Genomic DNA, 11,357 nt, shown 5'->3' on the forward strand with positions numbered 1-11,357 from the left:
CATGCAATACTGCCCTGCCAGCATGGCTCAGTGAATAGAGCGTCAGCCTGTGGACTGAAGGGTAGCAGGTTTGATTTCTGATCGGCACACATGCCCAGGTTGCAGGATCGATCCACGGTAGGGGGCGTGAAGGCGGCAGCCAGTCAATGATTCTCTCTCATCATTGATGTTTCTAGCTCTCTCCCTCTCCCTTCCTTTCTAAAATCAATAAAAATATATTTAAACACACACACACACACACACACACACACACACACACATGCAATACCTGACTATGTAGTCAAGGCCACTGACCTCTTTGATTGTCAAATAAAAAAATGACATCAGCCAACATGACATTGCTATCTGCTGTGAATGAATCAAAATGATACCAATTTTCTTTTGGTCAGATCGGCAAAAAATATATTTTTTTGGTTTGCCACAGAATTTTAGTAGTAGGTTTGTGGTGTGGCGTGAGATGAAAAAGGTTGAAAATTGCTGGTCGAATGGACGTGGCTACTCAGAAAACTATTGTTTGGTTTTTTTGTTTGTTTGTTTTTCTGATAAAAAAAAAAAGGAATACTTGGCAAATGCGTTTTGCCCTTTGCCCTTCCCCTTCTTCCTGACTGGAATGAGGGCTTAATGCCTGGACGTGGAGTAGCCATCTCCAAGCACAAGGGAAAAAGGAATTGAAGGAGCTGAGTCTTGACAGCTCTGGCTCTGGCTTCGTGAAGCCCTGCCTGGACTGCCCTCTGGGCAAGAAGCTGATTAGCCACTGTGCTCAGGTTTCTGTCATATGCGGCCAAATCCATTCCAAACGAGCTAGAACATCTAAGGCTCCCAGGGGTGGTTAGAGTTTGGTGGCTCTGCTTCTCGCCTTCTTCATGGGCAACTGCTCCCAACTGCCCCTTAAGTTAGTTGGTGCTCCCTAAGTCTGGGTTCTCAGCCTTCTCTTCCCTATGTATGATCCCCTTTTACCTCATCCCCTTCTACTTGCCATTGAAACTCTGATGACTCTCAAATGACTATCTCCTGCCTGGAATTTTCTCCCGAATTAAAAAAAGATCACACATCCAGCCACCCACTGGAAACCGATGCCTATGGTTCCTGGTCACTGCAATAGTCACCAAGCTGAACTCTCTTTTCAGTCTCTCTCTCTCTCTCTCTCTCTCTCTCTCTCTCTCTCTCTCTCTCTCTCTCCCCACTTTCTAACTGAGGCAGGAGAGTAGGAAGCTAGGAAAACTCCTTGGTAAGTGGAATGGGGAAACTAAGACAGAGAGCTGAACAAACTGGCTGAGCAATTTACAGCCAGATACACAGAAGGTCACCGGGGTGGAAAGCCTCAGGCGCCTAGCAACGGTCAAAACTGGTGCCAGACCTTGCCCCCGGGTGGCCTTTCTCCCCCAGCATATCGCTGGTCCAGCGGTTTAGCCCCCCTGACCTTTCATGTCACTGGTCCTGTGGTTTAGATCCCGCCCTCTTGACCTTTTCTCTCTATAGATAATATCTAGACCTCTGGTTGTATTTCAGCCCTAGGCCCAGAAAAGCAGCAAAACCAGGTGGGGGTCACCAGGACCAGCTGCAATGACTAATGACCCCGATGCTGACCAATCAGTGGAGACCATGACCCTGAAAGGGCACACCCAGAAAAGCTGATGAATATTCTATTGAGATCCTCCCATGTTCATACTCTCCCTCCAGGGAGCACACCTGTCCCCTCTTTCCCCCCTCTTCTTTCCTGATAGACGTGCATATCCTCAACTCCAAAGACCCCATGAGAATTGCAACCAGCGGAGCAATGGGCAGTGGCAGCTTGTTCCAGGCTAACCCCTTGAACCTGTCTCCAAAGCCCCCTTTCTCTGACTTTCCAGTGAGCCAGAGCAGCCTGCCTAGGATCTCTCCTGTTGGCTTCTTCCATCCTAAGCCCTTCCTGTTTCACTCCCTCCAGCCTTTTTTTTTTTTTTTTTTAATATATTTTATTGATTTTTTTACAGAGTGGAAGAGAGAGAGACAATTAGAAACATCGATGAGAGAGAATCATTGATCAGCTGCCTCTTGCACACCCCCTACTGGGGATGTGCCCGCAACCAAGGTTCATGACCCCGACCGGAATCGAACCTGGGACCCCTCAGTCCGCAGGCCGATGCTTCATCCACTGAGCCAAACCGGTTTCGGCCCCTCCAGCCTAAATAAAGGCACCCTCCAAATCACCTGGACTCGTATTGTGAAATCTCTCCCGCATGTAGTCAAGAACCCACACACCAGGAGCTGATCCAAGGCCGTCTGGGCCTGCTCTCCTTACTGGAAGCACAGCCACCATCCAACCACTTTCCCAAGTCAGAAACTCAGGAGCCATCCTTTCCTCTTCCGACTTTCTCACCCCCTCCCTGCAATTACTCACCCAGATTTTGATGACTCCCATCTCCTGAAGTTTCTGAATCCATTTCCTCCATTTTATTCTTATTATCTGGGCAGATGCCTCATCCTCTCTCAGTGGCATTTTTTTCATGAATCTTCTAAACAATCTCCCTGTCTCTGTCCTCTGTTCCCCTAGTATGGACTGCTGTCCATTATCTTCCTAAAATGTAAATATGATCACCATACTTCCTACTTAAGAATTTCCTGTCACTTCAACTGCTTATGGTAATGGCCCCCACCCCCAATTCCTAATATGGTATGAGAGTGCCCACAGGTTGCCCTTCAGCACTAGGTCTCTAAGAGAGGACAGTTGCTGGCTTTGGCTGGTTTGTAATATATTTTTTAAATATATTTTATTGATTTTTTAACAGAGAGGAAGGGAGAGGGATAGAGAGTTAGAAACACCCATGAGAGAGAAACATCAATCAGCTGCCTCCTGTACACCCCCCTCTGGGAATGTGCCTGCAACTGAGGTACATGGTCTAGACCGGAATCAAACCTAGGATCCTTCAGTCCACAGGCCGACGCTCTATCCACTGAGCCAAACCGGTTAGGGCTGGTTTATAATATTTTTAAAAATATATATTTTATTTATTTTAGAGAGGAAGAGAGATAGAAACATCAATGATGAGAGAGAATCATTGATCAGCTGCCTCCTGCACCCCCCTCCCCCCCACTGGGGACTGAGCCTGTAACCAGGCATGTGGCCTTGGCTGGAATCAAACATGGGACCCTCAGTCTGCAGGCTGATGCTCTATCCATTGAGCAAAACTAGCTAGGACTGGTTTGTAATATTTTTAAGAGACAACTTCTCTCAGTTTCCAGTAAACCAATTGTCTTCCCTTGCTCCAGTGCTCTCTTACTCACAGCAAGTTGTACCTCATTCTATTCCACATCAGATGACCTGCAGTGCTCTTTCATTTGTAGTAAAAATAGATATTATACGTTGACTCAAATGAGGTATTTGGGTCACTGTGTGCAATAGTGAAGATTGGGCATTCCCTGAATCCACTGAACACAATTCAAACACATGATATTTCCGTCTGTAAATGGTGGCCCGGGTAGGTGAGCTGTAGGAATGTTTATAACACAACCTGACTCTGCACTGTGGGTCTCTTGTTACATTGGCTGCTTTTTAGTTCCTCCATTTTCTGAAACCAGGGCTTGGAAGATGAGTGATTCATAGTCAGCAACAGAACAGGAAACCAGGTTACCCAGCTTTGGAGGAACCGATCATCAATCTTGTCCTTTAATAATCTCCCCTGTTCTGTTCCTAGCAAAATACTCCCTGCTGCCTCCCACGCCCCCACATCCCAGAACAAATGGACCTGTTTAAGCCTTCCCTCACCCAGGCAGAGTTAGACATTCCTCCTAGGAGCTCCTATGGTATTACACACTACCATGCAATTAATTATGTATTTGCAAGTCTTACTCATTCTTGTACACCCTTCGTGAGCATACAGCAGAGCCTGACATGTGGGGAAAAATGAATGTGTCTGTTGATGGATTGAATGGATGGATGTTTCTTCTAGGTTCCAGATGGGACATAGTGGAAAAGATCTGAGGCCTGGGTATCATTCCCAGTTAGTTCTTCCACTAATCTCTCAACGGCTCCTTTCCCTCACCAACGAGTGGAAACAGTAATACCCACCTTGGAAGAACAGTTTTGGAAATTAAAGGAGTTCCTGATCATATATTTGTTCAATGGTAGGAATGTACTGAATGCCTTCTGTGAACCAGGCACCGCATTAGGCACTAGGGGTATGATATTGTCTTTTCCCCATAAAGCTTTTCAGTCTAGCAATAAAGATAATTAAAGGAGTATCTACAATAAAATATAGTGAGAATTATACTTGGGGAAGAACAAGATACCATAGGAACATAGAATAAGGGACATAACCTACCTTAGGGGTCAGCAAAGACCTCTCCAAATGCTGTGAAACATTTATAAAATAGTCTACTCAGTGTCAGGTAGGATATTATTACTAGAGAGACTGCCCTTGAATTCCCAGGAGGCAGACATCACACTGTGTGAAGTATGCCTTCCCAGAATAGGTACTAGTAGAATAATGAGCTGGACCCAACTTCCTTTGATGTCGCTGACCAATCTTTATCAGGAGGGCATGCATTTGCATAGTGTTTCAAGCATCAGGGATGGGTTTGCCTTCATCTGTGCATAGTCCAATTTGCCTTGTGGCTCTAAGAAACATAGCCCTCCTATTCAAAAGAATATAAACCACAGAGATAGGGAATGCCGAATCTGAGAGGCCAGTGATGTTGTAGGCAAGGCAGCAATGTAACACGCTGGCTTCTTCCTTCAAAGGCATCTAGAATTTGACCGCTTTTCACCATCTCCTCTGTAACTCCCTGGTCTAGGCCTACGTTATCGGTCACTGGGGTATCTATAAAATTCTCCAAACTGGTCTTGTTTGTACCCTTTCCTTCTACAGCCTGTCTCCACACAAATCCCAGCTCCGAAAATCTGTGTTCCTACCTTGGGCATGTTCACTTGAAGAAGACCAGTGGTTCGCAAGGAAAGGCGGCCTTGGCTGAAGGGAAGGAAGGAAGGTTGTGCTCATGGGAAGGATGAGGAAATGCAGGAACCTGTGTTAGGTAGATAAACAAGACCAAATCAGCCTTCCTCTGCTGGTTTTGTATTGAAGAGTTTTGAGATAAGCTCCTTCACCCTTTCCCACACTCCCCTCCCCCACATTTCCCACAAATTCCCTGAGTTGTTTCTAGGCTGCAAACATCCGTCTGTCTGCCCCCTCATCTCCTTCCCAGTCTTTTCTTGACTCACCCTTCAAGGTCTCTCCCAGCAATGCAGGAATATTCTCTAGTCTACCAAAGCCAGCTTCAAACAATCATCCTCAGGCCCCAACTAGGGAAGGCACTAGGGAGCCAGCACTTGGTCAGCTCCCGAGAGTACTGAGCTCAAAGGCTGCCCATGCAATGAGGGTTTGCAGTGAGGCCAGTTAACTGACCCAGGCCTCAGACAGGACTGCATTTTCAAGGATGATCTAGTTTAAATATTGGTGTTCCTCAGATGCTAGCAAGGTAAGGAATTGAGGCACCATTTATTTTTCTTCCCCCAATTTTTATTCTGAAATATTCAAACTGGTAGTGCAATTATAAGAAAAAGCAATTAAATCCATAGATTCTTCACCTATATTAGCAGGTGTTAACATGCACTTTCCCTCGACATCTCTTTTTTCTCTAACACTTTCAAGATTATTTTATCTATCTATCTATCTATCTGCACAAACACATGCATATATTCACACAAACACAAAATAAACTGTCAAAACTAAACTGCAGACAACTTGACTCTTCTAAATACTTCATCATGTGTTACCTTGAGAATAAGGACAATTTTCTACACAACACCATCTCTTTATCACATTCACAAAGTTTAACATTAATGAAATATCTAAAATGCAGTCCAAATTTTTCCATTTGTCCCCAAAATGTGTCTTAACCCGAGCACATGATCTCACACATATGTAAAATCTAATGAACAAAATAACTGATGAACAAAATAGATCCAGAGACCTAGAAATATGTAACAGACTTTGGAATCTCAGACGGAAGGTGGGAGAGGCTGGGTGGGTGGGAAGAGATCAACCAAAGAATTTGTATGCATATTTGCATATATGGACACACACAACAGGGTGGTGAAGACTTGGGTGAGGGGTAGGGGGTGGGGAGGGGACATAAGTAATACTTTCAATAATGAAGATTAAAAAAATAAATTAAAATTGGGTAAATTAAAAAAAAAAAGATATTAGGGTGCATATACACACACAGAGAGACCACATGAAGAAAAAGGGAGAAGACAGCCATCTACAAGCCAAAGATAGAGACCTCAGACAGAAACCAATCCTGTGGACACATTGACCTTAGACTTCTAGTCTCTATAATTGTGAGAAAATGTTGTTGAAGCCACCCAGCCTGCGATACTTTGTGTGGCAGTACACTGTTAGGGAACTAATACAGCAAAATATACAAAACTTATATTGATAAAATTTAAAAACTCTAAGCAAGGTTCTTCTTCCTCTCGCTCTCCTCCTTCCTGCACAATTTGGTCCCTTGCCAGGAGGTAGGGCAAAGCAAGGTGGGCTTCTGTGGTTGGGGGATGGGAGCCAGTGTGAGAGTGCTGGGTGCAGGATGAGGCAACATGGAAGTCAGATTTTGGGTGGGGTGAGGTGAATAAAGCATCGATCAAGAATGATGTTCTGGCCCTAGCTGGATTGGCTCAGTGAATAGAACGTTGGCTCGCAAACCAAAGGGTTCTGGGTTTGATTTTGGCAAGGGCACATGCCTGGGTCACTGTCTCAATTCCCAGTAGGGGGCATGCAAAATTCTCATCATTGTTGTTCCTCTCTCTCTCTCTCTCTCTCTCTCTCTCTCTCTCTCTCTCTCTCTCTCTCTCTCTCTCTCTTTCTCTCTCTCTCTCCCTCTTCCTTCCTCTCTGAAATAAAAAAAATAAAAAATATCCTATATAATAAAGCCTAATATGCAAATTGACCGAACAGTAAGTGCGCTCCCACAAGGGGAATGCCGTTCAGCCAGAAGCTGGGCTCACTGTCGGCGAGTGTGGCAGTGGTGGTGGGAGCCTCTCCAGCCTCCATTGCAGGTGGGCGGTAAGGAGCAAGGGGTCCTGGACTGTGAGAGCTCCAGACCGCGAGAGGGTGGACATCCCGCAAGGGGTCCTAGACTGTGAGAGGGTGCAGGCCGGGCTGAGGGACTGTCCCCTTGATCCCCAGTGCATGAATGTAGTGCACTGGGCCTCTAGTAAATATATAAAAGAATGATATTCTGGTATGTTTCATTTTGCCAGAGATCAAGGAAGTGCTCAGTCCCCAGTAGGGGGTGTGTAGGAGGCAGCCGATCAATGACTCCCTCTCATCATTGATATTTCTATCTTTCTCTCCCTCTCCCTTCCTCTCTGAAAGAAATAAAAAAAGAATATATATATATATATATTTTAACTTTTTAATTTTTTTTAAAGGGACTCCTACTAAAGGTCCTCTCATTGGCCACTCTGAGAACATCAAAATAATAATGATGATGGATTATAATCCTTTGAGTAAGACAGAAAAATATTTTCAGTACAGAGACAAACAAGATCATAAGTTGAACATTTGATGAGGAATGGGGTATTTATATAGTTTTAAAATACCCCCCAAATTCTCATTAATTCAATTATTCTTCAGTAGAGCTGGGGAAAGATTTTTTTAAAAGTCAAAGTGAAAACAAAACAAAAACAAAAACAGTTGGTTTTGGTGCAAGAATAGACAACTAGGCCAATAAAACAGAGTTCAATTCAGAGATAACGCCATGCATGTATGAGAATTTAATTGTAGAGTACAATTCATGGAGCAAAGGATGAATTACTTACTAGATGGAGTTGGCTCACCTTGTGGAAGAAAATCAAGCTAAATTCCTAATTAATCCCATATCCATAATTGGATTCTAGATAAATTAAAAACCTTAGTCTGAATGGTAGTGTTTGAAAATTAATAGAAAAATATAATAGAATATTTTTTACCTAGAGTTAAAGAAAGACTTCTTAATCAAATCATAAAAAGCACAAATCCTAAGACAAAATAAAATCCGATAAATTATGTCATCTTACCATAGAGGATTTCTGTTCAATGAAGGGCACAATGATAAAATTAATCGACAGCCAACAGAAGAGAGAAAGGTACTACTTGCAATGTCTAAAGCAAACCAAAGATGAATGTCTAGAATGTGCAATGAATTCCTACAAAGTCAACAAGGGAAACACAGCTACTTCAACAGGAAAAGAACGTGGTTGGAATGACGTTCACTTTGTATAAGGGGGGAATGGGGCTCCAACAAGTTGCTCAAGCAGAAATGTTTCTACTTCCCCTGGCTCCTCCGTGTAGCAGACAGAAGCACAGTGTCGGTGGAACTGAAGTAGTGCTGGCGATGTTAGCATTATGCTCTTCTTCCCAGGGCCTCAGTTTCCTAATGTGTGAAGTATAAAACATGGACTAAATACTCTCCAAGATTCTTTGGAGAGTGTGTTTTTTTTTTTTGTTTGTTTGTTTTTTTGTTTTTTTTTGTTTTGTATGGTATTTATTGATTCAGGAAACAAACAAAATTCTGAATAAAATTACTTGGAAATAAACAAATAAAAAAAAAGGTTCCAAAGAACAAAACCAATGACATAATATACACTTCTTTAAAAAGTAACTTCTACAGTAATATACCTTTGCTTCAGAACTACATGATGCATATTCTTCAAGTCTCAAACACTTAATGAAAACATGCTTGTTACTTATTAGTCAATCTAATACCAAATCTGAATCACTGAAATAAAGGTTGGATTTTGAAGTCTCAATATTTTCCACACCCATGTTAGTTGTGTTTCAAAATTCTTATATTTTCTGCAAAAATATAATTCTTGGTTGAGGAAAATATAAATAAAGGTGAAGACTTACCAAATTGCTATGTACCTGTGTCCAAAAATACTCATCTGGAGGATAGAAAATAGTATTTGCTTTATTTATTAATGTTTTTATTTTTGTTAATCCTCACCTGAGAATATTTTCCCATTGATCTTTAGAGAGAGTGTAAGGGAGGGGAAGAGACACAGAAACATCAATGTGAGAGAGACACATTGATTGGTTAATGACTGCATACACCCAAAGGGGGCCAGGGATAGAGCTTGCAACAGAGAGATGTGACCTTAACCAGAATAGAACCTGAGACTCTTCAGTCTGCAGGCAGATGCTCTATCCACTGAGCCCAAAGATTTGCGCTAATCTTTGTTTTTCTATGTGCAAATTTCCTTCAGCAGGTGAGAGATTAAATGAAAAATGGGAGGATCAACATTGCATACTTGGACAGCAAATTTTTAAAATAAAATCACGGACTCTGAAATTTCTAGTTGTGTCCTTTAAATATACTTCAATAGCATAGGAATAATTATTTAACTTAGAGAGTAATGGTTAATGGTTCAGAGAAATTAAAAAAGGACATGATTAAGTAAAGTTTATTTTACCTACAGCTTCTGCAATATAAACTGAATGTAAATACTGATAGTGAGACATATAAAGAAGAACTACTGATAAATGTCAGAACATCATGCCTTCCAAGCCATCTTCCATGAACTTCTTATAAAGTGCCATAAATTTGGCCACAAATGCTTCCAAGTGATAAATGGCTTTACTACCCAGCTGCAGACGATGTTCATAGTAAGCTGCCATCTGGGCCACTTCTCCTTTCAGTTGTCCATCACAATTATGTAAAAGTTCTGAGAGAAGGCCCTTCATTATTATTTCAGGAGGAATACAATGAGTTAAAAGCTCATAGAGTCTGCCGCGAACTTCAAGGAGCCTCTGTGGAGTCTGCTGACTGACAATAGCATTGGCAGTCTCTCTCAGATACACCTCCCAATCTGTTTCAGGGACTTCTTGATCTTCAGTAAAAGGATATTGTTGCACTCTGCAGGCTTCACACATGAGTAATGCTTTTCTGAGATTTCTGCAGGACTTCTCTGCAAGTCTACGAGCCAGCTGTGAAGGGAGATTCAGACCTTCCTTCTTGCACACAGTAGATAAAACATTGCAAATTTCCTCAATGCTGGGAGCAGGCACACGAACTGCCAGACACCTACTACGAATGGGTGGTATCACTTTAGATGTAGAATTGCAACACAAGATCAATCTGCAGGTAGACATATACTTTTCCATGGTTCTACGCAAGGCATGTTGAGCATCTCTGGTGAGTTTGTCAACTTCTGTCAACAAAACCACTTTAAAGTCTCTTTGAGAGTTTGTTTCAAGTTGCTGTGATTGTGCCACTGTTTTCAACATCTCCTGAATTACTACCCGGTCACTATTTCCAGCATCACTGGGATTAACTTCAAGGTGGTAATTGCTTGCAATAGTGCTAATTTCAATTTTCTTTTTAGATGGAGTTGTGATGGTCTGATGTTCAATTCTCAGTTTTTCCACTCCAACACCATAAAGTTCACGTAAAATACACATAATTCTTGTCTTTTTACCAGCACCTGATGGACCATACACTAACAAATGAGGAAAGTCACCACACTGTACCAGGCTGCGCAGCCCGGCCGCCTGCTCCCGGTGGTAGTCCAGCCGCGCCAGCGAGCAGGGCCGGTACTTGTCGGCCCAAAGGCTCATGGCGGCCGGAGTTCCCGGGTCGGACGCTCGAAAGTCTGGAGAGTGTGTTTTTAAAATATATATTTTATTGATTTTTTACAGAGAGGAAGAGAGAGGGATAGAGAGAAACATCGATCAGCTGCCTCTTGCACACCCCCTAAGGGGGATGTGCCCTCAACCAAGGTACATGCCCTTGACCGGAATCAAACCTGGAACCTTTCAGTCCGCTGGCCGATGCTCTATCCACTGAGCCAAACCGGTTTCGGCTGGAGAGTATATGTTGAAGGCAGGGACAACAAGACTTGCTGATGCACGGAAATGGAAAGTCCGAGAGAAATAAAGGCATGAGGGATGACTTCAAGGTTTTCAGGCTGAGGGACTGGAAGGATGGATTTGCATGAGAGTTGCACGAAAGGCTGCAGGTGTGGGTGGAGGAAGGTCAGGTGTTGTCTTCGCCATGTTGGGTTTGTCATTTAACACTGAGTAAGCCACTTACTTACTCTATCCTCAATGTCACTTTCTGGAAAGATTTTCAGTCTTAGAGGGTTCTCTGCCCCCCCCCCCCCCCCCCCGAGTCCCATTTCCTTTCAGCAGATCTTTCTTTTATGTGGTATTGCTTCTCCTCTGCCCGGACCAAGCAGACAGAGGGGAAGAATGTCGAAGACCTCTGCCCTGTAGAAAGCGGGGTGCAAAAGGCAGGTGTCAGTGTTTTTTGAGCTTCATTTCCTTTCAAAGCCACCTCGACTGAAAGATAAGAGCCTCTGTAGGCCACATCATCCCCTCCATCTTTTCTTTTTTCTTTTC

General features: G+C 43.1%; 1 protein-coding gene across 1 annotated transcript; it reads right to left on the reverse strand.

Moving 5' to 3' along the window:
- Window positions 1-9,405: 9,405 nt before the first annotated feature.
- On the reverse strand, window positions 9,406-10,604 carry LOC311630890 (replication factor C subunit 3-like). Its single transcript, XM_084900409.1, has one exon. It carries the CDS (start codon window positions 10,572-10,574, stop codon window positions 9,504-9,506), a length of 1,071 nt encoding a protein of 356 aa, XP_084756535.1. The 5' UTR covers window positions 10,575-10,604; the 3' UTR covers window positions 9,406-9,503.
- Between the last annotated feature and the right edge of the window lie 753 nt (window positions 10,605-11,357).

The sequence above is a fragment of the Pipistrellus hanaki genome, assembly GCF_964339955.1.
Source record: "Pipistrellus hanaki genome assembly, chromosome: 12".
NCBI lineage: Eukaryota > Metazoa > Chordata > Mammalia > Chiroptera > Vespertilionidae > Pipistrellus > Pipistrellus hanaki.